The sequence below is a fragment of the Arabidopsis lyrata genome (assembly GCF_000004255.2).
Source record: "Arabidopsis lyrata subsp. lyrata unplaced genomic scaffold ARALYscaffold_6, whole genome shotgun sequence".
Lineage (NCBI taxonomy): Eukaryota > Viridiplantae > Streptophyta > Magnoliopsida > Brassicales > Brassicaceae > Arabidopsis > Arabidopsis lyrata.
In genome coordinates this window covers 6383203-6409732 of record NW_003302550.1, presented here as the reverse complement: position 1 = coordinate 6409732, position 26530 = coordinate 6383203, and the positions used below count along the sequence as shown (strand labels likewise).

At 37.9% G+C, this 26530-nt stretch overlaps 5 protein-coding genes across 7 annotated transcripts; 2 read left to right on the top strand and 3 right to left on the bottom strand.

Moving 5' to 3' along the window:
- The first annotated feature begins 93 nt into the window (after positions 1-93).
- Positions 94-6684, top strand: LOC9309805 (DNA-directed RNA polymerase 2, chloroplastic/mitochondrial). Its single transcript, XM_021020908.1, has 19 exons — positions 94-1218; positions 1664-1879; positions 1982-2112; positions 2203-2269; positions 2531-2589; positions 2897-3014; positions 3101-3214; positions 3353-3484; positions 3562-3978; positions 4119-4169; positions 4259-4329; positions 4420-4504; positions 4778-4930; positions 5123-5197; positions 5285-5374; positions 5487-5534; positions 5651-5765; positions 5869-5972; positions 6075-6684. The coding sequence occupies exons 1-19, from the start codon at positions 334-336 to the stop codon at positions 6183-6185; spliced, it is 3042 nt and encodes a 1013-aa protein (XP_020876567.1). The 5' UTR covers positions 94-333; the 3' UTR covers positions 6186-6684.
- Positions 6685-7389: 705 nt separating this feature from the next.
- On the top strand, positions 7390-17422 carry LOC9307748 (protein furry homolog). 3 transcript variants are annotated; one of them, XM_021020901.1, is made up of 18 exons: positions 7390-7519; positions 7603-7732; positions 8004-8122; positions 8431-8476; positions 8680-8752; positions 8839-8896; positions 9029-9124; positions 9302-9419; positions 9487-9753; positions 9834-9935; positions 10095-10452; positions 10542-10655; positions 10834-11465; positions 11600-11796; positions 12140-12362; positions 12521-12640; positions 13131-13907; positions 14189-17422. In XM_021020901.1, exons 2-18 carry the CDS (start codon positions 7637-7639, stop codon positions 17252-17254), a joined length of 6462 nt encoding a protein of 2153 aa, XP_020876560.1. In that variant the 5' UTR covers positions 7390-7519; positions 7603-7636; the 3' UTR covers positions 17255-17422. The 3 variants fall into 3 exon arrangements, with proteins under 3 accessions (XP_020876560.1, XP_002873736.1, XP_020876561.1); XM_002873690.2 differs by having other exon boundaries at positions 7390-7732; XM_021020902.1 differs by lacking the exons at positions 7390-7519; positions 7603-7732 and adding an exon at positions 8275-8342 and having other exon boundaries at positions 8014-8122.
- An 84-nt stretch (positions 17423-17506) lies between these two features.
- On the bottom strand, positions 17507-18582 carry LOC110227898 (putative F-box protein At5g15660). The gene is made up of 2 exons (XM_021023872.1): positions 18552-18582; positions 17507-18404 (listed from the first exon to the last, which is right to left on the bottom strand). Exons 1-2 carry the CDS (start codon positions 18580-18582, stop codon positions 17578-17580), a joined length of 858 nt encoding a protein of 285 aa, XP_020879531.1. The 3' UTR covers positions 17507-17577.
- Positions 18583-18935: 353 nt separating this feature from the next.
- On the bottom strand, positions 18936-20600 carry LOC9307747 (putative F-box protein At5g15660). Its single transcript, XM_021020932.1, has one exon. It carries the CDS (start codon positions 20139-20141, stop codon positions 18960-18962), a length of 1182 nt encoding a protein of 393 aa, XP_020876591.1. The 5' UTR covers positions 20142-20600; the 3' UTR covers positions 18936-18959.
- Positions 20601-20641: 41 nt separating this feature from the next.
- On the bottom strand, positions 20642-22881 carry LOC9307746 (UDP-arabinopyranose mutase 2). Its single transcript, XM_002871631.2, has 4 exons — positions 22482-22881; positions 21618-21868; positions 21361-21529; positions 20642-21230 (listed from the first exon to the last, which is right to left on the bottom strand). The coding sequence occupies exons 1-4, from the start codon at positions 22821-22823 to the stop codon at positions 20910-20912; spliced, it is 1083 nt and encodes a 360-aa protein (XP_002871677.1). The 5' UTR covers positions 22824-22881; the 3' UTR covers positions 20642-20909.
- Between the last annotated feature and the right edge of the window lie 3649 nt (positions 22882-26530).

Genomic DNA, 26530 nt, shown 5'->3' with positions numbered 1-26530 from the left:
CGGGTAAGATCCTCCGATCCGGGTCGAATTTAGGGTAGATATTTTTAATTTATTTTAATTGGTTAATTAACAAAAGTATGTGAGAAGTGAGAACAGAGACAACCCCCCCCAAAAAAAAAAAAAAACAGAGGCTTAAGAAAGCAAGGGTTTTTAAGAGAGGGTTTAAGGCGGCTTCGTCGTGTACTCTTCACTCACCATTTGTTTTTTATTTCCTTCAGTCTATGAAACTTTTCCCAATTTGCCAGTTTTCTTGCTCATGCGATCGAATTTACTCAAGCTCGTGTCAGGTTTTGTTCTGGTTTATCGATTTTACTCAATTTTTAAGTTCGATTGATGTCCAGTGCTCAAACCCCATTGTTCTTGGCAAATCAGACTAAGGTATTCGATCACTTGATTCCATTGCATAAACCCTTTCTTTCTTCTCCGAACCCAGTTTCCCAATCCTTCCCTATGTGGAGAAACATTGCTAAACAAGCAATTTTGAGGTCAGCTACTAGATCAAACGTCGGTTCCAAAACTCGTGGCTTTCTTGGGTCTTCTCCGGAGTCCAAAAATTTGAGCTTTCGGTTTCCGGTGTTCGGTTCCATCTCGGGATCGCCATGTTACGAAATGGGTTTTCGTAGTTTAAGTGGGATCACGAGGCGAGATGAATTTTCCAAGAGCGAGAGGTGCCTTAATGGGACTTTGGCTAGAGGGTACGCCAGTGTAGCCGAAGAGGTCTTATCAACAGATGTTGAGGAAGAGCCTGAGGTACATGAATTGTTGAAGGAGATGAAGAAAGAGAAGAAGAGAGAGAGTCATCGTTCGTGGAGGATGAAGAAGCAAGAACAATTTGGAATGGGTCGTACCAAGTTTCAGAATTTATGGAGAAGACAAGTTAAGATCGAGACTGAAGAATGGGAAAGAGCTGCTGCAGAGTACATGGAGCTTTTGACGGATATGTGTGAGCAAAAGCTTGCCCCTAATCTGCCTTATGTGAAGTCGTTGTTTCTGGGTTGGTTCGAACCATTACGAGATGCAATTGCTAAAGACCAGGAATTGTATAGATTAGGGAAGAGCAAAGCAACTTATGCACATTACCTTGATCAGTTGCCTGCCGACAAGATATCTGTTATTACAATGCACAAGTTGATGGGGCATTTGATGACTGGTGGTGATAACGGTTGTGTTAAGGTTGTTCATGCTGCGTGTACAGTAGGCGATGCCATTGAACAAGAGGTTGGGTAGCTTGATCTTTCTCTGGTTTCTACTTTGTTTATGTCATATCACCTGCCGGTAGTTTTCTTGGTTTGCCGGTATAGTGGGAAATTTGAGATCTTAAAGCTGTTTTCACTCATGAGTGAACCTGAACGTTTGACAGTTAAACTCTATGTATCCCATAGCTGGATACTGGAGGTGTGAGCCTGAACTTAAAGCAAAAAACGATTACTTTAATATTTAGGACATGATATTGATAAAATATTCACTATTTGTGAATGGAACTCCTTCATTTCAGCATGTTACAGTTGTAATTAAGCATAAAAAAAAACCTTATATGGAGGTGTGAAGTATTATTTTCTCTTGTATTAGGCCTTTAGGGTTCTTTGCTTGTCTTGATCTGCTCTAGGGTGTTTTGGATTCTTGTATTCTAATGGTGTTGTTTTTTCTCTTTGTGAATTGATAGATAAGAATATGCACATTCTTGGATAAGACCAGGAAGAAAAAAGGGGATGAAAATGAGGAGAGCGGGGAAGTTGAAAATGGAACTTCTATGAAGGAACAAGATAAGTTAAGAAAAAAGGTCAATGAGTTGATAAAGAAACAGAAGTTGTCAGCAGTTAGAAAGATCTTGCAGTCTCATGACTACACAAAACCATGGATCGCAGATGTTAGGGCTAAGGTGTGTATATGCTTTGGCTGCAAAATTGCTGGAGAGGTAAAGAAAGATTATGGTGGCTGCATAAGTTGCTAACATTTTGATATTTTCTAATTTATATCCCAGGTTGGAAGTCGTCTAATAGAGTTGCTCGTAAGAACAGCTTATATACAGTCTCCAGCTGATCAGCAGGATAATGATCTGCCTGATGTCCGACCTGCATTTGTGCATACCTTCAGGATAGCGCAAGGAAGCATGTGAGGAATTTCGGTCTATGATTTTCAAGTAGGCTTATCTTCTTGTCCTGAATGTCATAGGCTCATATTCCAGCCTTTCTTGTACAACAGGAATTCTGGGAGAAAATATGGTGTAATCGAGTGTGACCCTTTGGTCCGAAAAGGCTTGGAAAAAAGTGTAGGTGATCTATTCGCGTTTGGTTTGTTATCAGACTAAATTTGGCCCGAAATCAACAAAAATAATGTTGACTCTTTTTCAGAACTCGGAGTCATTTATTATGGTCATTTTGTTGAATGTTATATCTAAAGAGGGTTTGACTTGGGTAGCGCCTGTAAATTGGTTTGAATATATCTGGGATTTGAAGACTAAGGTATAACTGAGATATCTAATCTATATATTGTAGGAAGTGTGAATGTCGCTTTTTTCTTTGTTGTGCAGGGGAGATATGCAGTGATACCATACATGCCAATGCTGGTTCCTCCTCTCAAATGGTCGGGGTAAATGAGCTTTCTTTGCTGTATGCTTACCCCAAATGATGAAATAATTGCATTGCATGGTATCTCAAACATAAATTCCAAAATGAATTCAGTATGATAAAAGTTATAATGTACATTATTTTGTGACCAGCACTAGTTACTCGGAGAAGACAGAAACCTTAAAGCTTATCTATCTAAGTTTAAGAAAAAGGAAACTTAGATTTGTATAGCTTCGAGAACTGTCAACATTTCTTCATAAGAAGCTTGGAAGACTTTACCTTTGGTGAAAGTTATGCAAGTCATTTCACTTTTATTTTGTGTTTCGCAGATACGACAAAGGTGCTTACTTGTTCTTAGCATCTTATATAATGAAAACTCATGGATCCAAACAACAAAGAGAGGCACTTAAGAGCGCACCTAAAGGACAACTACTACCAGTCTTTGAGGTCAGAGATTACTGTTTCTTCATGTGCGTTATGTGGGAATCAGTTACAGTTTTAATTTTTGTAAATATATTATGGACATTTGTTAGGCCCTGGATACGCTTGGAAGTACTAAATGGAGGGTAAATAAGCGAGTCTTAACGGTTGTAGATAGGATATGGAGCAGTGGCGGATGTACTGCTGATCTGGTGGATCGCAGCGATGTGAGTTACTCCATGTGTTACTTTTATCTTATAATGGTTACTGTTTTTCATGTGTACAATAGTTTGACATTAGTTATTGTTAGTGCAGACATATTTTCTATCACGAGGCCTCTTTAATTCTTTAATTTCAAACTGCAGGTTCCTTTACCAGAAAAGCCTGATACTGAAGATGAGGGCATTCTTAAGAAATGGAAGTGGGAAGTCAAATCTGCTAAAAAGGTGAACAGCGAGAGACATTCTCAGCGCTGTGACACAGAACTCAAGCTTTCGGTGAGCTTTATCCCCCTTGTTATCAAAGTAATGTGCCGGTTTGAGAGTTCTATTCATAACTGTTTAAATGTGAGCAGGTAGCACGGAAAATGAAAGATGAGGAAGCTTTTTACTATCCCCACAATATGGACTTCCGGGGACGTGCATATCCCATGCCCCCACACTTAAATCATCTTGGCTCTGATTTGTGTCGGGGTGTTTTGGAGTTTGCTGAGGGAAGGCCTCTGGGAATTTCAGGCTTACGCTGGCTGAAGATACACTTAGCAAACTTGTATGCTGGTGGTGTAGATAAGTTATCACTTGATGGACGGCTAGCTTTCACTGAAAATCACTTGGAAGACATATTTGATTCGGCAGACAGACCACTTGAAGGAAGCAGATGGTGGCTACAGGCTGAAGACCCATTTCAGTGCTTGGCTGTCTGCATAAATCTGACTGAAGCTCTGAGAAGCCCATCCCCAGAGACAGTTCTGTCACATATTCCTATACATCAGGTACTTTCTGGCAGAAGTTGCCACTTTGACATCTCCTCCTTAAGGCTTGAAATTTTTTAATGATTTTACGTTGTAGTTTTTCATTCAATCTCTGTGTTTCTTCAAATGAACTTCCCTTCCTTCACTTTGGTTCTGGTCAGGATGGTTCCTGCAATGGTTTGCAGCATTATGCCGCTCTTGGGAGAGACACAGTAATTCTCTTGTTTTTAATCTTCTATGTTTTTTGTTGGCTGCTTGTCATCTTTCTTTTCTGATTATGGTTTTATAAGATGATTATCAGTTAGGAGCAGAAGCTGTTAATCTAGTTGCAGGTGAGAAGCCGGCAGATGTTTATTCAGGAATAGCTACCAGGTAAGCTTTGCATCTACTACTTAAAGCTAAGTTAAATTTAATCGAGAAAATAAATGTGCATTCAAAATTTCATATGCATATACCCTGCAGGGTTCTTGATATTATGCGCCGAGATGCAGACAGAGATCCTGAAGCTTATCCAGATGCATTGCGTGCAAGAAAATTACTTAACCAGGTCCTTCTGAAATTCTTTTCATTCTTTTTTCATTTTCCTAACCTTGTGTTTCTCGGTTTCGGCTTCCATGCTTGCATAGTGGAGTAGAGATCTCATACATTACATCCGCAAAAAACATTGTTAAATCACAAAATTAATTGAACTGTTCTAATGTATATGTAGTAGTATTGACATGTGAGCAAGTTGCCTGATATTTGTATGTTTGGGTACGTTGTTTACTCATTCACATAACTGGTTAGTTGATACAACTGGACGGTTGTTCAAAATCTGTAGGTGGATCGTAAGCTTGTAAAGCAGACGGTTATGACATCAGTCTATGGTGTCACCTACATTGGCGCTCGGGATCAAATAAAGAGAAGGTTGAAGGAACGGAGTGATTTTGGTGATGAAAAGGAAATTTTCGGGGCTGCTTGCTATGCAGCAAAGGTATATTAGCAACAGATAAAAGCACTGGCACTAGAAAATCTTAATTTGGCAATTTCATTCCTCTGATCTTCAAAGAAAGTGTGCTTAACAAATGATTAATATCTACTTTCTAGTTCTCATGTACGTTGGAAACTTATCAAAAGTAAAAATGCTACGAGGGTATCATCTTTTGTTTTGTTATGTTTGGGGCAGGTAACATTAGCTGCTATAGATGAGATGTTTCAAGCTGCACGCGCCATCATGCGTTGGTTTGGTGATTGTGCGAAGGTGTGTAGACTTTTTTTTTCAGCGTCAATTAAATATGCTTTTGGACTTTTCATAAATCTTGGGGAAAACAATACTTTCCATGAGCAGATTATTGCTTCAGAAAATGAAACAGTTCGATGGACAACCCCATTGGGTCTTCCAGTTGTACAACCTTACCACCAAATGGGAACAAAACTCGTAAGTCTTCCTAAAAGTTAATAGAGTGGATAACATTATCACTGACACCATTACTCTCGTCTGTTGAATCTAAATGTGTGACTGTCTTCACTTTCCATCAAAATGAATGCAGGTAAAGACATCCCTCCAGACCCTATCGCTTCAGCATGAAACTGATCAGGTATGCTTCCGCTTTACCTTGGTTTTGCATATAAACAAAAGATATGTAAGGAAACAGAGTACGATGCAAAAGCCTATTCCTAAAAGATTTTTGTGGGCTTTATCTTTGTTTTATAGGTCATTGTGAGGCGACAAAGGACAGCTTTTCCTCCAAATTTTATTCACTCCCTGGATGGGTCTCATATGATGATGACTGCAGTTGCCTGCAAAAGAGCAGGCGTGTGTTTTGCAGGTTCTGTCCTTTTTTCACAAGTTAAATCTTTTGGACCTCCATCTTCTTCTAAACCTTGGTCTATGTTTCAATTAACACATGCATGTAAAAATTATTCAAACAGGAGTTCACGACTCTTTTTGGACACATGCGTGTGATGTGGATAAATTAAACAGAATACTACGGGAAAAGTTTGTTGAGCTGTATTCGCAACCGATACTAGAGAATGTAAGTGTAATCTGCGTCTCTATGTTCAAAAGGTTGAGTATATATGGCATGTGGAAGACTGCTTCATGAACTAGAGTTTGTCTTTTTTGCTCTTTTTAACAGTTGCTGGAGAGCTTTGAGCAATCGTTTCCTCATTTAGAGTTTCCTCCTCTGCCTGAACGAGGAGATTTAGATTTAAAAGTGGTGTTAGATTCACCTTATTTCTTCAACTGAAAAAGAAAGCAATGCCTTCCACTAGATTCTCAGACATCTTTCCAATGTCTCAAGAAACAAGAATGAGAGATTCTTTCAGAACATAGTATCAACCCCAAGGCTTGAGCTTTACGTGTTAGATGGACGAGAAGAAAGACAAGCTTCTTGCAAGGGCCAGAACAAAAGAAAAGCTTCTGGGTTTATATACAGAGACGCAGACAGAGAGAACGAGTAGAAGAAATCCTTTGACTTGTGTTCCTATGTGCTGATGAAACCTCCTGGGATAAGAGTAGTAGCTTCTGATCTAAAATTAATCCCGGTTTGGGAGGGAGTACTGGCAGCTGGTTAGGAACTATTTGATGTTATGTGTAAACCCGTCGGTACACTGTAGAATAGCAAGAACTGTACACACTCTCTACACGAGATGGTTTATTATTATGAACTGAAACTGAATTGGTGGAAGTCATTTTTTCCCGGAATATAGATTGCAAATATATTTAATACCGTCTGTTTTTGTTAATTGTTTTCCTATATTTCAAAACTAAGCATAGTATTTAATACCGTCTGTTTTTGTTAATTGTTTTCCTATATTTCAAAACTAAGCATAGTATTTAGGATGATAGTAGTTGCAAGTTCTCGATAGAAAACGAAGAAGAAGATGAAAGATTCTTATTCATCTTAAAGATTCTGTTACATGAGACTTTCTTTATATAGTAGAAAATTCCGGTTTGATTTTCGGTTTACATAAACCGTTCTATAGACCAATATAGGAGTCTTGTAAAAAATAGTGAAACTAAAAATTTCGTTTTAACTGTGGGCTTCTCTAATTTACTTTTGAGAATCGAGACGTTGACAAAAAATAATTAGTTTCAGACAAAAGATCCCGAGATTGATATTTACTTCATTACTTGTTGTATTTTGTGTGTTTATTTAATTAGAAATCTACCTTAAATTAAATGTTGTTAGATAACAAATGATTTTTGCTTCCAATGTTCCATATTTTATCGCTTTTGTTGAGTGAATAAACCGAATTCTAGTTATAGTTTATGCTTCCATGTTTTTTTTTTATTTTGTCATGAGACCATTTCTGTAGGTTTATAATCATCGTCGATTTAAAACGTTTTCATATTTACCAAATATTTACATTTTTAGTTAAAAAAAAAAAATGATTTTTATTAAACATCTTAACGTTAAACAGTTTCAGAAAAAAAAAAAAAAAAACAAAACAAAAAAAAAAATAGAAAAGACGAACGAGAAAGCTCGTCGTCGATCAAAGAAATTTCATAGCGATTCTTTTACCGGATCGATGAACTAAACCCTAGAATGGTTTCGTGATTGGTGGTGCTCTCCTTTGGGTATTTTCTGGGAATTTCGCGAGATTCAGTCTCATATTCTGTTCGATTCGGGTCTATAAGTCTTATTGTTGGAATTTTGTCAGTTTCGTCTTTGGGGATCTATTCTTGTTGAACGTGATGAAGTCTGGGAGTGCGGCGAAATTGATAGTCGAGGCGCTTCTTCAGCGTTTCCTGCCTCTCGCAAGACGACGAATCGAGACAGCTCAGGCTCAGGTTCGTCTCCTTTTTCGTTTTTTTTTTTTTTGTTTTCACACATTTGAATCCACATATTGTCAGGTAGTTTAATTTGTCAGTGCTTTAAGGAGTTGGTATCTGCAAAATGGGTAGTTTCATTCTCAGTAGTTAAAACTTAGTCTTGAGTACGGTTTACTGGAAGTATCACATTGAATTGGGTATAACAAAAGGAAATGCCGCTGTTCCGACTGTAACTTACAGACTAGTATACGTTTTTGTTCTTAAATAGCTCTTGGTATGATGTTTGCAGGATGGACAGTACCTTCGTCCATCAGATCCTGCTTATGAGCAGGTGCTGGATTCATTGGCTATGATTGCGCGTCATACACCTGTTCCTCTTTTAGAAGCTCTTCTTAGATGGAGGGAAAGGTGAGTAAATTGTTATTTCTCTCTGTTAACAATTTGATGGTATCTGACTCTTGTCCATATGAAATACGTCTAAAAGACCTTGTCTCCCACGGGCTATTATTTCTGCATTTTGCATTATGTTAGCTTTGAGTCATTGAGCTTCTATGTTCCAGTGTTGCTTTTGGACTCTTTGGTGCATTATCATAATTCTTATGTGGATTATCACTTTTTCTTCTTATAGGTGAAGTTATTGACTATATGTTATCTACGATTGGGGGAAGCCACTTCTCTAGACCATTACTAATATGGTGTTTGTTTGTGGCTTGCAGTGAATCACCTAAAGGTGCAAATGATGCATCGACTTTCCAGAGAAAGGTATTTTCTTTGACTTTTCAGAGGAACAATTCCTCGGCTTTTTAGTAACTATGTACACTAGATCCAACTCACCAGATACTCTTATTTCTCTGTTTCTTATTACTCTTACCTCCATTTAAGAACACTAATATTAATGGCTTTTTTTATCAAGTTTCGAAATCGGTTCATTTTTCTAATGTATGGTTTTACATTACTGGAATCAGTTGGCTGTTGAGTGCATCTTCTGCTCAGCTTGCATTCGCTTTGTGGAGTGTTGCCCGCAGGAAGGGCTCACTGGTTTGTTAGTCTCTCTATTTAGTTTTTTTTTCAACAAAATGTGGTTACTGCCTTGCTAAAAGAAGAGCATTTTTCGTTAATGGCAGAGAAGCTATGGTCTGGACTTGAGAACTTTGTTTTTGATTGGCTAATCAACGCTGACAGGTAGTGATTTCAGTATCTGGAACGGTTGAATTTTATATGATTCGCTAAATAGTATGCCTTTATCCTTTGGCATGCCTTTTTCGATTTGTGAAAAGCTAAATTGCTTAAGATCTGGGTGCTCCTCCGTTACAGGGTTGTTAGCCAAGTGGAATACCCATCGCTGGTCGATTTGAGGGGTCTCCTTCTTGACTTGGTTGCTCAACTCCTGGGTGCACTATCCCGTATTAGGTAATTCATTTTGTAATGTAGTTGTTATCAAAAGCATGCTAAAATATAAATGAAAAAAAGGTGGACTACATTCACAAATTTAGTTGGCAGAAAAGAACTTATAAAAGTGATGGATCTATTTTGAGCCGCAACCTCAACCACTCTAATTCATTCATTACTTTTATTTTTCACTAACAGATTCAGCTCTGTCACGGAGCGGTTTTTCATGGAACTCAATACTCGCCGGATTGATACAAGTGTTGCAAGAAGTGAAACTCTCAGCATCATTAATGGAATGCGATACTTGAAGCTTGGGGTATGTCTCAGATATCTTAGAAAATGCAGGCTTCAGGAAGTGAACGTGACAGTATGTTTATTTCCAGGTTAAGAGTGAGGGTGGGCTGAATGCGTCTGCCTCCTTTGTAGCAAAAGCAAACCCTCTTATCCGTGATATACACAAACGTAAAAGTGAGCTTTATCATGCGCTTTGCAATATGCTTTCTAACATTTTGGCGCCACTTTCCGATGGTGGCAAAAGCCAGTGGCCTCCTTCAGTTGCAGAGCCTGCACTGACACTCTGGTATGAGGCTGTGGGACGCATTAGAGTGCAGCTAATCCAGTGGATGGAGAAACAGAGTAAACATCTTGGTGTACGTCAATCTGAATTAATATCACTTTTGCATGTCTTCCTTGTGATTTCAGTCCTGAACATGTATAATTGGATGAATAGGTTGGATATCCGCTTGTGAGTCTTCTTCTCTGTCTCGGTGACCCACTTATATTTCATCATAATTTAAGCTCTCACATGGAACAACTGTACAAGCTTCTGAGAGTAAGTTTGCCTGTATTCAGTATTTAAATTAAGTAAGAATGCATGAAAGCAATTGTTACGTCCCACAACCTGATTACATTGTTCTTTTTTAAGCTTGTTCTTGGTAATATATATATCTTGGTTTCACTCATTATAGAGCATACTGCACCTTATATGCAGGATAAGAACCATCGCTACATGGCACTTGATTGTCTTCACCGGGTGTTGAGGTTTTATTTGAGTGTCTATGCTTCCTCCCAGCCACCAAATCGTATATGGGATTACTTGGATAGTGTGACATCACAATTGCTAACAGTTCTGAGAAAAGGAATGCTCACTCAGGATGTCCAACAAGATAAACTAGTTGAGTTCTGTGTGACCATCGCTGAACATAACCTTGACTTCGCTATGAATCACATGTTACTAGAACTGTTAAAACAAGATAGTCCAAGCGAAGCAAAGATTATTGGTCTTCGTGCTTTGCTGGCCCTCGTTATGTCACCTTCAAGCCAGTATGTTGGGTTGGAGATATTTAAGGGTAACCCGTTAACCTGAATTAGGTCGTTAGTAGGTATCAGTAAGCTTTTCCTTTCTTACACTTAACTTTTCTTCGTGTTCACTTAACAGGTCATGGAATAGGCCATTACATACCAAAGGTGAAAGCAGCAATTGAGTCAATTTTAAGATCCTGCCACAGGACCTATAGTCAAGCTCTTCTAACATCATCGAGGACTACAATAGGTAAATTTGGTTTTACGCAAAAGCTTAGCCTGATGTACATGGTTTTGTGAGGAGGTTAAAAAATCTCTATATGTTGTGTGTATTTAAGTGTGATAGTGTTTCTGATTTTCTACCTAGGATCCTCTGGCTAGTACTTTCTCCTGAAAACATTTTGTGCTAACCTTCATGTTATATGCAGATGCTGTGAATAAAGAAAAGTCTCAAGGGTCTCTCTTCCAGTCAGTGCTGAAGTGCATACCTTATCTAATTGAGGAAGTTGGTCGGAGTGATAAGATCACGGAAATAATACCTCAGCATGGTATAAGTATTGATCCTGGAGTTCGAGTGGAAGCAGTGCAAGTTCTGAACCGGATTGTTAGATACCTTCCTCATCGTCGTTTTGCAGTCATGAGAGGGATGGCAAACTTCATCTTAAAGCTTCCTGACGAATTCCCACTCCTCATTCAAGCATCACTAGGACGCCTGTTGGAACTCATGCGTTTCTGGAGGGCTTGTTTAGTAGATGACAGACAAGATACTGATGCTGAGGAAGAAAAGAAAACAGCAAAGGCAAATGATAGGTTCAAGAAATTATCTTTTCATCAAGCAGCAGATGCAATTGAGTTTCGCGCTGCTGATATTGATGCTGTTGGGCTAATTTTTCTTAGTTCAGTCGACAGCCAGATTCGGCACACTGCGCTAGAATTATTGCGATGTGTACGTGCATTGAGAAATGATATTCGGGATCTCATGATTCAAGAGCACCCAGACCATGTTATGAAATTTGAAGCTGAACCCATATACATGATCGATGTCTTAGAAGAACATGGGGTAAGTACCTTCTGTGTATATCTCACCATTTCAGAGCCTCTTACATTTTTAGCCTTTTGGTTGGTTATGGTTTAAAACCGTCTGGCTTTATAGAAAATTTAAGATTTGTATCCTTTTTTTCTTTCACATAATAGGATGATATTGTTCAAAGTTGCTATTGGGATTCTGCCCGTCCTTTTGATTTAAGACGAGATTCCGATGCCATTCCTTCTGATGTGACTCTTCAATCCATAATCTTTGAGAGCCTTGATAAAAACAAATGGGGTCGGTGTCTCAGCGAGCTTGTTAAATATGCTGCTGAGCTCTGCCCACGCTCTGTTCAAGAAGCCAAGTAAGTGTATTTCGTAGCTGCATTATCTTCGGTGTGTTTGCTCCAAGTATATTTTCCTAACTACATCATCGTTGGTGTGTTTTCTTGAGTCTTCTCTGACCGTCAACACTGTCCTACCGGTCTATAAGGATTAAAAAAGTAGGCTTTATGGATCAACAAGCCTTCTGTTCATGCCCTAGTTTAACGTGCAGATAAAATTTCACTTTACTGTCGGAATTTTAAAATCTATTTATAAAGCACTAGTGCTTTTTGCACAAAATTTTTTCTGTCTCATTTTATTGCCATACTTCTTTTGCTATTCTTAATAACATGAAGGAAACTAAAGTGCCCTTTTCATTTTCAGGTCTGAAATTATGCACCGCCTTGCCCATATTACACCTGTTGAATTTGGTGGAAAGGCAAGCCAGTCACAAGATACAGATAACAAACTGGATCAATGGCTTCTGTATGCTATGTTTGTGTGTTCGTGTCCACCTGATGGCAAAGATGCGGGTAGCATTGCATCAACTAGAGACATGTACCACCTTATTTTCCCTTATCTTCGATTTGGGTCAGAAACCCACAACGTAAGTTTTTGTTGTGTCTCTGCATTTTTGGTTTGAAGTTGGTAGTTTTGTCAGTAATTTAAACCCACTTGTCTTGTTAGGTTAATGTGGTTTTGGTTGAATCTTTTCTCCTAGATAAGTTTTTAAACAATCTTTACTTTATACTTCCTTGCATGTAGCATGCTGCGACTATGGCTCTTGGGCGCTCACATTTGGAAGCATGTGAAATTATGTTTAGCGAGCTTGCATCTTTCATGGAGGAGATTTCATCAGAGACAGAGACGAAGCCAAAGTGGAAGGTATATACTTGAGCAAAAATCATGTAGATTACTTTCTTTCAGAATTATACCTGGAAATCCTACAGCATTCACTATGCAACTGCTGGGCTGCACATAGTTACGGTTCTCAAAAACATTTGAAATCTTCCTTCTCAATTCACAAAAAGGGTAACTAAGCTAAAAAATTGAAAAAACGTGAGAACAAGTAAGGGAAATCTCTTGGATGAAAAGTACTAGAAGTCACTGCCATTATTTGTACCCTCTCTGTGGCTTTATTGAGCTTCATTTTGAATCTTTAGAGGTGAGGGAACGGAAGTATCCAGTATTTTCTCACGTAAGGGCTTCTTATGGATGTTGAACTACTAACCAGATTTTGCCGAGTATTTCCCTGAATATGAAATTAATGACCGTCTGTTTCCTCTTCACTATTTTTGTTACATTGAATTTTCAGCTGAGTAATTAATATTGAGACTTGACACTAAAAAGATGTGTTCCAATGATATGAATGCAGATCCAAAAAGGAGGTCGCAGAGAGGACCTCCGTGTTCATGTTTCTAATATATATCGAACAGTGTCTGAGAATGTCTGGCCTGGAATGCTTGCTCGTAAACCAGTTTTCCGCCTCCATTATCTGCGGTTTATTGAAGATTCAACAAGACAGATATCGTTGGCACCTCATGAAAGCTTTCAGGACATGCAGCCTCTGCGCTATGCACTTGCATCTGTTTTAAGATTCCTTGCCCCTGAATTTGTTGAATCAAAATCAGAGAAATTTGATGTTAGAAATAGGAAACGTCTATTCGATCTGCTTCTTTCCTGGTCTGATGATACAGGAAGTACGTGGGGACAGGATGGTGTTAGTGATTATCGCCGTGAAGTAGAGCGCTATAAGACCTCGCAGCATAACCGGTCAAAAGATTCTGTAGACAAGATTTCTTTTGACAAGGAACTGAATGAGCAAATTGAAGCCATACAGTGGGCCTCATTGAATGCAATGGCTTCCCTTCTGTATGGACCGTGTTTTGACGACAATGCAAGAAAAATGAGCGGTCGTGTGATATCTTGGATAAATAGTTTGTTCATTGAGCCTGCTCCCAGGGTCCCTTTTGGTTACTCGCCTGCTGATCCAAGAACTCCATCTTACTCCAAATACACAGGAGAAGGTGGACGAGGGACAACAGGCCGTGATAGGCATAGAGGTGGTCATCAACGTGTTGCGTTGGCAAAATTGGCTCTGAAGAATCTTCTACTTACAAACTTGGATCTCTTTCCTGCCTGCATTGATCAGGTAAAGTTCTCTCTGACTGAATGCATGGAAGTTGTGTTTAATTATACTGTCATTGTGGTAATTACTAGATCAAATGTTATATATAACTTGACCAATGATGACAACTTATCCATGCAGTGATGGTTTCCGTGTTAGATAGATTTGTTTTATTAGCTCCAGTTTAAGCATCTGAATTCTCTTGATAAGCTTTTCTCACTTCTATGCTTTGGTCATCTGTGTGACTCCATCCTTAGTTAGACTCTTCTAAACTCGATGACCTAATTCATCTGTGCTTTTCCCAGTGTTACTACTCTGATGCGGCTATAGCTGATGGGTACTTCAGTGTGTTGGCTGAGGTTTACATGCGACAAGAAATACCAAAATGTGAAATCCAGAGGCTCCTGAGTCTAATTCTCTACAAGGTAGTCGATCCATCTAGACAAATTCGCGATGATGCTCTTCAAATGCTTGAGACACTTTCTATGCGTGAGTGGGCTGAGGATGGTATAGAAGGTTCAGGAGGCTATAGAGCAGCAGTTGTAGGTAATCTTCCAGATTCATATCAACAGTTCCAGTACAAGCTCTCCTGCAAACTCGCCAAGGATCATCCTGAGTTAAGCCAGCTGCTTTGTGAAGAAATTATGCAGCGTCAGCTTGATGCTGTTGATATAATTGCTCAGCATCAGGTCTTGACCTGTATGGCTCCATGGATTGAGAACCTTAATTTCTGGAAACTCAAGGATTCAGGTTGGAGTGAAAGATTACTGAAAAGTCTTTACTATGTCACATGGCGACATGGGGATCAATTCCCTGATGAAATTGAAAAACTTTGGAGTACCATTGCTAGTAAGCCTAGAAACATCAGCCCTGTTTTGGATTTCTTGATCACAAAGGGAATTGAGGACTGTGATTCAAATGCATCTGCCGAAATAACTGGTGCATTTGCTACATATTTTTCAGTTGCTAAACGTGTAAGTCTTTACCTAGCACGGATATGTCCTCAGCGTACTATTGATCACCTGGTTTACCAACTGTCACAGCGGATGCTGGAAGACAGTATTGAACCCATTGGTTATAGTGCAAACCGGGGTGATTCCAATGGAAACTTTGTGCTGGAGTTCTCTCAGGGACCTGCCACAGCACCTCAAGTTGCTTCAGTTGCAGACAGCCAACCACATATGTCACCACTTCTTGTCCGAGGCTCCCTTGATGGTCCCCTTAGGAATACAAGTGGAAGCCTAAGCTGGAGAACAGCAGGCATGACTGGGCGAAGTGCTTCTGGGCCTTTAAGTCCAATGCCTCCTGAGTTGAATATTGTTCCTGTAGCTACTGGTCGTTCTGGTCAACTCCTGCCATCATTGGTGAATGCATCAGGACCTTTAATGGGAGTTCGTAGCTCTACAGGAAGTTTGAGGAGCCGCCATGTCTCACGTGATAGTGGAGATTACCTCATCGATACACCAAATTCTGGAGAAGATGTGTTGCATTCTGGGATTGCAATGCACGGCGTCAATGCAAAGGAACTTCAATCAGCTTTGCAGGGACATCAACAGCACTCACTCACTCATGCCGATATAGCTCTGATTCTTCTTGCAGAAATCGCATATGAGAATGATGAAGATTTTAGGGAACATCTGCCTTTGCTCTTCCACGTCACTTTTGTTTCGATGGATAGCTCTGAAGACATTGTGCTAGAGCATTGTCAACATTTGCTTGTGAATTTGTTGTACTCACTAGCGGGTCGGCATTTGGAGCTATATGAGGTGGAGAACAGTGATGGAGAGAACAAACAACAGGTTGTCAGTTTAATTAAGTATGTGCAATCAAAACGAGGAAGCATGATGTGGGAGAATGAAGATCCAACGGTTGTGAGGACAGATCTTCCTAGTGCCGCTCTTTTGTCTGCACTTGTTCAGAGTATGGTTGATGCTATATTCTTCCAAGGTGATCTTCGAGAAACTTGGGGAACTGAAGCTCTCAAATGGGCTATGGAATGCACGTCTAGACATCTAGCATGTCGGTCACACCAAATATACCGTGCGCTACGGCCAAGTGTGACAAGTGATGCATGTGTCTCCCTTCTACGCTGTCTTCATCGATGTCTAAGCAATCCCATTCCTCCAGTTTTGGGTTTTATTATGGAAATCCTTCTGACGCTACAAGTCATGGTAGAGAACATGGAGCCAGAGAAAGTCATACTCTACCCACAGCTCTTCTGGGGCTGTGTCGCCATGATGCACACAGACTTCGTCCATGTTTATTGCCAGGTTCTTGAGCTTTTCTCCCGTATTATTGACCGTCTATCATTTCGTGACAAAACAACTGAAAATGTGCTCTTGTCAAGTATGCCTCGGGATGAATTCAACACTAATGATTTGGGGGAATTCCAAAGGTCAGAATCTAGAGGGTATGAGATGCCGCCGTCAAGCGGAACTCTTCCAAAGTTCGAAGGTGTACAACCTCTTGTCCTCAAAGGACTGATGTCTACTGTTAGCCACGAGTTCTCTATTGAGGTCCTATCAAGGATTTCAGTGCCTTCATGTGACTCTATATTTGGCGATGCTGAGACAAGACTCCTTATGCATATCACAGGTCTACTTCCTTGGCTTTGCTTGCAGCTGAGCCAAGACCAAGTCATGATTTCTGCGTTACCACTCCAGCAGCAGTATCAAAAGGCATGTTCTGTGGCAGCTAACATTGCTGTCTGGTGTCGGGCGAAATTACTCGATGAATTGGCTACGGTTTTTGTGGCATATGCTCGTGGGGAGATTAAAAGAGTTGAAAATCTCCTTGCATGTGTCTCTCCTCTGCTCTGCAACAAATGGTTCCCGAAACACTCAGCTTTAGCTTTCGGTCACTTGTTAAGACTGCTAAAAAAAGGACCAGTGGATTACCAGCGAGTCATATTACTTATGCTCAAGGCATTGCTCCAACACACTCCCATGGATGCTTCGCAGAGTCCCCACATGTACACAATCGTTTCGCAGCTAGTCGAAAGCACTCTGTGTTGGGAGGCATTGAGTGTTCTCGAAGCTCTTCTTCAGAGCTGCAGCCCGGTACAAGGGGGCACTGGTGGATCCCACCCTCAGGATTTCAGTTACTCTGAAAACGGGGCTGATGAGAAAACGCTTGTACCTCAGACTTCATTTAAAGCTCGAAGCGGACCTCTTCAGTATGCAATGATGGCTGCAACAATGTCGCAACCTTTCCCTCTCAGTGCAGCTGCAGCAGAGTCAGGGATACCTCCGAGAGATGTGGCTTTGCAGAATACAAGGCTAATGTTGGGTCGGGTTCTTGATAATTGCGCTCTAGGAAGAAGAGATTACAGAAGATTGGTGCCTTTTGTCACAACAATCGCAAACATGTAACATTTTCAGTAAAGTTTTGCAATTTTTTTGGTTATTTGTATGATTTTCAGAAGTTTTAAAGAAGCAATGCGTTTGTGTGTGAATATCTAACTTGTATGATCGCGGTTAGTAGAGTTCCAATGTATGCAGACATTTAAGAAGGAAATATTTATTTGTTACTTATGATAATTATGATCACGAAGAACTAATAGATAGTGAAGTCAACCAAAATTGTAATATTATCAAGTACAATTTTAACATGTAAATTCCTCGATTTTTTTATCACTACAAGTATTCACAAATTGTCGAAATTATAACTTTAGTCTACAACAATCTAACACTCTCTACGTAATCCGGAAAAACCATTGCTCTTCTAGAACGACACATGAACGCTGAGGATGCTTCAACCTTAGTGCGTCTAAAAAAATTGGTGTCGGGATTGTAATGGAAGACATAAATCTCATGATCATAGTATAATACACAACACTATCTATGCACAAACCGTTAGAGCAAGGACGGTGAGGAATGCTACAATCTATCATTTTCCATGATTTCTTTTTAGCTCCTAATGTGAATACTTGATGTTGACATGACTCATCCCTTTGATCACCATACGATTTAACCGTCATGCACAACACTTTGTATTGATCACTAACAGAATCGTACCCGAAAAAGCTATTTACTATCGTTCTCCTGGTTTTGACTCTTGGTAAAGTTATGGATGTACCTGTGCTAGGGTTAGCCACGATTTGCTTTGGACCATATCCAAGGCTTATCAACCCATTGACATGATGTTGATCATAGTACTTTCCATAGTTATATGGTAATGGGAGCGGACATGTCACACGTGATACAAGAGACGTTGATGAGGAAGACTGCGAGAAGAAGTGCCATTCGTGTTGACCCCTTTTGAAATCTGCTTCACTAGAAGCAATTAGGGTTCGAGGCTTCGACGAAGAACCACACGGGTAACATCTGATGAAATCTGGACTGCATATAGTTGTTGCCCATGACTTGGATACCGTAAGAAACCTAGCTACAGATTTCACAGGCAATCTCGCAAGAATCTCGATCACTAGGTCACGGGGGATTTCATCAAACTTGTTACTCTCTTCCGAAGTTTCTGGATTGCTGATCACGGTTTTGGTCTTTTTGTTGCGTCTTCGAAACCCTAGATTTCTCTGTCAACTCTTTCGTTTGCTCCTTTTCTAGCTGAGTAAATAATCGAAGGTTTATAATTAAAGCCTTTAAAGGAGCAGGCCCGTACCAAATATACCAATGGGCTTTTTTTATACCCGACTGGTAAAGTGGATCTTACCTAACCGGGTCCTGTCTTCACGGATATGCATCCTTTTGCACAAATTGGGTAAACAAGGAGTGTAAATAAGTCGTTGTAGCTCGTGGACTCATAGTGAATTCATATAAAATATATCTTAAACCATAGGCATAGAAAGTTGTGGTTCATTGATTTCAAAGATTATATATGGATTCAAATCATGACCTCTTTTCGATATATAATGTTATCACGAACTCTCTCTTTTTTTTGTTGACAGAAACTATATAGTGTCAATAACATCCAGAACCAAGCAGACAAAGTCCAACTTATTTTAGAAGAAAAAAATGATGATATTGCTTATGAAATAAAATTGATTAATCAACAGAGTAATCAACGAAACAAAAAAAAAAAAAAAGATTATGGGTATCAAAACCATGAAAATGTCTTCTCCTATAACAACCTAACACTCTCTACGTAATCCGAAAAAACAAATGCAAGTTTCTGATGATAATTATACTTCGGGACTCCGGGTGCTTGAATCGTAATCTTTCTAAAACAATTCAAGTCGGGATTGCAATGGAAGACATAAAACGAATCATAATAGTGCGTTGGTGCCAAAATAAACTCACCCGTAGGAGTAGTGCCTGTGACGACTAGATAACATGAACCCTTCCAAGGTTTAGTACTGAAACTTATTTTCTTCAACCATTCAAGTTTTCCACCTTCTTGATTCATAACCCACACATCACATGTATTATCTGTAGGGCGAGTGGGTATGGCTACTTTCCCCTCGTAGTTTATCAAAAGGCAATCATATAGACTTGTTTCAATCTCTTCAGGTAAACTAGTAAAAAGATCCAGATCGTCAGACTTCAAATCAAATCTCATTAAGCTCAGCTGCAACATTCCCGCCCCCGTTTTAGCAATGTAATACACAACACCATTTATGCATACACCGTTCCACGACCAAGGACGGTGAGGGATGCTACAATTGATCATTTTCCATGATTTCTTTTTAGCTCCCAATGTGTACACTTGATGTTGAGATGATGCTTCTTCCGGATGGCCACGCAGTCTTTCCGTCATGCACAACACTTTGTATTGATCACTAACTGAATCATACCCGAAAAGACTTCTTACGAGCTTTCTCCTTGTTCTAGGTTTTGGTAAAGTTATGAACTTACCAGTGATGGGGTTGGTTACGATTTGCTCTGTACCATATCCAACGCTTATCAATCCATTAACATGATGATAATAGTACTCCATGTGACGAGGATATGTGAACGGACATGTCACACGTGATAGAAGAGACGTTGATGTTGATGATGAAGAAGACGGCCTGAAGAAATGCACATTTGGGTTTGGTTCCTTATAATTTAAGTCGCAAACGATTAGGGTACGAGGCTTCGACGAAGATCCAAACGGGTAAGATTTGATGAAATCTGGACTGCGGATAGTTGTGGCCCACAACTTGGATACAGTGAGAAACCTAGCTACAGATTTCGCAGGCAATCTCCGAAGAATCTCGATCACTAGGTCATGAGGGATTTCATCAAACTTGATTCTCTCTTCTGACGTGTGTAGATCCTTGTTGTTCTCGGTTTTGCTCTTTTTGCTCGGCCGTCTTCTCATGATCGATCGCTCTTGTTTCGAAACCCTAGATTTATCTCTCTACCCCAGCTGAGTAATAAAAATGGAGACAATGTTTATAAAGGAGCAGATCCGTACGAAATATTTATACCTACCCGACTGTTAAAGCATGGATCTTACGTAACTCGGGTCCGGTCTTCACGGATATGCATCGGTTCATAATGGGCTTGACCATTTAACCAAGTAGGAAAGTGGATTTTGCGCAACCGGGTCGGGTCTTCAGGGTTTGATTCTAATAAGGATCTTGCAAAAACATATTAACATTTCGGTTTATTAATTGAGATATGCCTATGATATGTTGATCAAAATATCGACCAATTGTGAAAGCCTATTGAAACAATGCTCTTTCTTTTGTAAAAAGCTCTCTCAAAAGAAATTCAACTTATTTTTGGCCTACAAACAATTCCTTATACCACTTAATGCCAAAACATACCTATGATAATGGATGATTAATGGAAACCAAAAATACTAATTGCAATCACTTATGAAAGGCTTTTTTATTAATGAAACAAAGAAAAAAGCTCAGAAAATAGTACTACAAATCCACCACTGTTTATAAATAAACCGGTGATATTTAAACAAAATGCAAGAACCATAACCGGACAATGAGAAAGTACTGATGATGAAAAACTACTCAAATGTGTAAAAAAGCAAGAAAGGTTCATAAAATCCGAAATTTAAAAGTAAAGATAATTTGAGCTAAAATAACCAAAACTGTGGTGGTTTTTTTCTTTTTTTGGCTCATACTGCTCAAGCTTTGCCATTGGCTGCTGGTGGGTTAAGCTCATCCCAAGCTTCAATCCATGTAACCATGGCGTCTGCAAGCTTGTCAAAGTACGGGTCTAAGGAGCTCAACTTCTCCTTCACCATCTTTGAGAGCTCAATGTAGCATTGCTGAACAGTTACTGCTTCTTTCGATAGCTTTGCGTTCTGGAAGAACGGAATGATCTCCTCCTGCCAGAAGATTCCCTTGTATTCCTTCCTCAAGTTCACAAAAGGGTTGCTCGCTTTGCTGTGGTAGATATACGGCAAACCGGTCTTCACTCCCAAGCTCAAGTGGTCACAGATCACCTATAAAAAACTCAATTCCAAACAACTAAGTACGGAGCATGTGCTTCATATTTAGCTATACTATTCATATCCGTATATTTCAATTGTTCCACTCAATCATGAGTCTTAAAAGGGAATAAGAAGAAATTACCTTGATGCACCAACCAGCCCACATATCGTCGTAGCGACCAATAGGCTGACCATCACCCATGAGACCAAAGTACATAGCTGGGCCAATCAAATCACGGTCGAAAGCCAAGTTCATACCACACATTGGGAAAAGTGTTCCCTTTGGGATGGTCATGACAGCATCCACATACCTGACATATCGAACGTTTAGCAAAAGACTTGACATTTGAATATCCAGACAAACCCACATTCACATGTTATGATGGTAATTATTGTCACCTGGTGTTCCTCTCCTTAGGCTTCACGAGTTGGGTCGGGGCATCGTAGTCAGGGATGTTGAGCCAGAGACCATGGGAAACAGCAGTGGAAACACCTTCACGGAGACTGAAAGGGTATCCACGGACGAAATCAGCACCTTCACGGTAAGGATCATACAAGGTGTTGAAGAAAAAGGGAGACGATGGGCAGAGAAGGTTCTTGATGTGTTGCTCAAGAGCATTTACTGCTTTGCCAGATGGATCCTTGGCAACCTACATATACACATCAAAGAAAACACATGAATGAAAAGCGGTTAAAATCCAGATCAAGCCATTAATAATTATCTAGAAGACCTGAAAGAAATCCTCCAAAAAAGCTCAGTAAATTAAAAACTAAACACAAGCGTAATCGAGACTCATCCTTGGATATGCCCCACAAATCTCAAAAAGGTGAAACCAAAGAAAAAGTGATGAACAATGACAGTCAACCATATCGTAAAGGTAGCTATAATGACACAGAGATATCAGCTCAACAACAATGTCGTCAACAAAAGTGACATCAGCTCACACGTAAACATTAGAGATCATGGCTAATTACACTCGAGTGAAAACATATCCAGGACTCATCAAGTGGATCTATGGATCTGGTACAAAACATTGAATTGCCCAATTGACCTAGGATTATCTCACAAACCTAAGATCCGTCAAATTTAGTGAATCGTTGACTTGATCTCTCACCAAATCTACGAAATTCAAGCAACGAACTTGAAAAATTCACACAAACACAAACAAATAAGCTAAAAAAACACAGATCTAGAACCAAAATTGACGAAACTCAAATCAAGCATAAAAGCGAGAACAAAATCTCAAAATTCGAGTAACTTACGAAGCAATCGTCATCAATGGTGAAGATATACTTCTTCTTAGACACCATATACCCAAAGCACCGACAAGCAGAATCCTTAAACGAGATACAAGAAGCTTTAGGCCCGAGGATCCGGTTAATGTCGTTCCTGTTGTAGAGCTCATAGTCGTAGCCTTCAGGGACATGGATCTTCTTCGAAGGATCTCCGTCCTGGACGATGATCAGATGGTAAGGCTGAAGAAAAGGCCTCCACATCTCGAGGAAATCGAGGTTTCTGATAGTCGGAATCACGATATCGAGCTCATCTTTCAGCAAGGGCGTCGGATTCACCGGGAGACCAACAGTATTCGCCGGCTCAACCATGGTTTCGAAATGAGAGAGATGAGATCGGATCGCGTCGGTGAGATTTGAAAAGAGATATGAAACGCGTAGGTTTGATTTATACAGATCTGGCACTAGTGGACGGCACGTGCGAGTTACACGTGTCAAATTAAGACTATTTCAACTCCATTCTAAAATGCTGTATGGTTGGAAAATATATGTCTTTTTGATTGACCGTAGAATTCGGGATTGTAATAATCGTAATATAATTAATTTATTTCAAATTTTAATTATAGATAAATTTATACCCAATTGTGATGATACCGAATATTATTTAGAGTTAGTTTGATTGATACATGTTAATCCAAGGTTTGACTAAAAAATTATTATTCAACGATGAATAATAACATGTGATTTTTTTTGGCTCTTAATCAATTTTTCTTTTCTTTTTTTTGTTATAGTTTGATTTGTTTTGAAATAATTTTGAATATATTATTAAAAAGGTCAAAGTAATTTAAGACTATAGTAAGAAATTATTTTAACTTTTTTCGGACTATAAGAAAAATATTACTTTAATTTAAATTCGCTTTTGTTTCATTTTCAGTTTTATTTAGATTTTTAATACCCCTAAATAAAAACGAAACTCTTAAATGGTGAAGCATAAGGTTTCATTCTTTTTAGTTTTTACCTAAAAGAAAAACTGAAAAATTAAATTAAAATCAAATAATAAATTCACAACTTATTTTTCCTTAACTGACAACTTAATAAATGCATTGTTTTAATTTGCTATGTTACGAAGAAATAGTGCATGTGGATGTGGGGGAGCTATGGTAGTGTCTTAAACTCTTCAATAACATTTAACTTTATTTTCAGTTGAAGTATAGTATATTATATATAACCAGTGCCGGCCCTGTGAGATATGGGCCCCATACAATTTTTTTTTTAATGGATTTTATAGAAAAAAAATAAAATTTGAGTTATTGTCTTAAAAGTTCAGAAAAATTGGGGCCTATTTTGCAATAACAAATAAATAAAATTTAAATATTGAGACTAAATCTGAAAATTTTAGAGAAATGAGGCCTATATTTTACAATATCAAATTTTTTTGGGTTTGATACTCAAAATTTTAAAAATTCTTGAGGCCCAATACTTTTGTTTCTTCAGAATTGGTGGTAGGCCGGGCCTGTATATAACTATATAATATATATATACAAATCGTATCGTACAATATATACTAATATATATATATATATATATATTAGGACTTAAATCATAAATGTCGACGAGATAAAAGGATATAAATCACAATTTGTTATTATTCGCTTTAGATTCGAATCATTTGATAAGCTTCTCTGATATTTTTCATTTGTCAACATTCTAAATTTATTATTTAAAAAATACAATTGATATATAAAATTAAACCGTAATCCTTACGTCGTGGTCGTGGGCCGCTCATCGATGCACGTCGTCTATGATTATTGCATAAATCATGTAACTATCATATAAACGAGAATACATGCACGTAGGTCGGTAGTGATCGACACTTTATTTTATTTCATAAAAATATCTAGAAGTCTCCCAAAAAAACTAAGAGCTCCATGTTTAAGTTACTATGAACAATGCATTCTTATATTTGATTTTATCCTGATTTATTTAAGTCTTTTTTTTTAATTAAAAAAATATACAATTCAAGAATTTGTTGCTGTTGATAAAGGCGTTTTAAAGAATATTTAAGTCTCCGGGAAATATTTAAGTTGTTATTCTAATAGAGAAATTAATCTGTTGAGTCAGAGGAGAAAAAATGAGACTTCGAGGAAATAACTTAATTAAAAAGTCAAATACTAACTACTTTTATTGTTTATCTTGAAACTTTTAGTATGAATTATTTTTATTTTAGCTGATTTTGAATAATCATGAGATACATATTTTAGGTTAACAAGTTAAATTCGATGGCTTTTTGTCTAGCATAAACACTCTAAAACTAGGATATGACCCGCGGTACACCGCGGATTAATTATTTGATTTTTTTATTTTTATAAATTGATGAATTTATTGTGTATAATATTTTTTGTTGTATACCGCGGGTCACATGCGTTGTATCTAAAATAAAAAATTTTAAGTTGTATTTGTTTTGTTTAGTGTTTAAGATTGTATAATTGTATTTTGATTTGTTATTTATAGGATTTCACCTGTGGTATATTGTCTCGTATTAATATTGACCCAAACCCGTCCAACCATATAATCTAAAATGAAATTAAACATCATTTTGTTATTTTTTTAATAACACTTTTATTTAAATGTCATATAATTTGAGTTAATTTGAAAGTTGCTTTCAAAATAGTTTCCATGTATATTTTTAAATTAGTGTGTGTTTTTGGACCAACCCGTAAAAACAATTTATAATTGTATCTTAAAATACTAATTAGGATTTCACCCGTGATATACTGTCCCATTTTAGATAATTGTAAAAATTAAAGAAAGATCCGAATGACTCAATTTCGGGTCTGAATAAAATAACGACATGATTAAATGCTCAATTTGTTCTTAAAAATGTTAATATAGATTACACACATATTTTTATTCATCGATTGAGTAATATATGTCCGTTTTAAAAAATTTGAATTGTAACATATGCGGAAAAAAAAAAACTAAAATTTACTAACTATTTATATATTTTATAATAATTTAAAATAATATAAATATAAGATCAAATAAAAGTGAAATAAGAATCATATATTTATGTTTAAATTAGGTAGAGAGGTTTTAGGAAATTAGTGCAAGTTTGTTATATTAGCATTAAATCATCATATTTGATTTCTTTATCTATAAAAATCGTGGAGAATATACCATAAATAAAGCGTTTAAATATAGTAATTAGTTGAGAAAGTATATATATTTTAGATTTTATTAATTATTTTCGTTTTTTAATTTTGCCAAAATTTGAGGAAAGATCCGATTGAAGATTTCCGGGTCAAAATTAAACAAATTTGACCCGATTTGGGTATCCCAAAAACTGCTGCAAAAATGTATAGTATAGATTTGAACCCGCGGTACACCGCGGGACTATAATTTTTTTTAAAAAAATATAAATATAATTAGTTTTGTTTATTAATAGAGAATATAATATAATATTTCGACCTATTTTATAAATGTATCATCCATATATCTATATTAATAATTTTGAGTATATTAATTGTGTTTTAGGTTTAAATGGTATATCTATATGAGAAATTGTTAAAAATGCCCCTTTTTCAATACCCCTTTTCAAAAATGCCCTCTTTGAGAGTCCATTTTTAAGTTTGTCCTCTTTTAATTTTTAATGACCATTTTACCCTTATTTGAAACAAAATTAGGTCCACAAAATACAAAATATTTTTTGGCGGGAAAAGTGATCCCTCAATTTTCCCGCCAAAACACTTGTAAAAACCTTTAAAAAACCTTGTAAAATTTTCCCGTAAAAATTTTTCCCGCCAAAAAATTTTCCCGCCAAAAAAATTTTTTTGCGGGAAAAGTGATTCCGCAATTTTTTTTGCGAAATTTTTTTGGCGGGAAAATTTTTGGCAGGAAAAATTTACAAGGTATTTTAAAGGTTTTTTACAAGGTTTTTACAAGTGTTTTGTAAGGTTTTACAATGTATTTTAAAAGGTTTTACAAGGTACTTTTAAGGTTTTATATAGTATTCTGACTTGTGGAACCTTATATCAAACTTGAAAAACCTTATAACCTGACAATTCCTTGTATATTAGCTT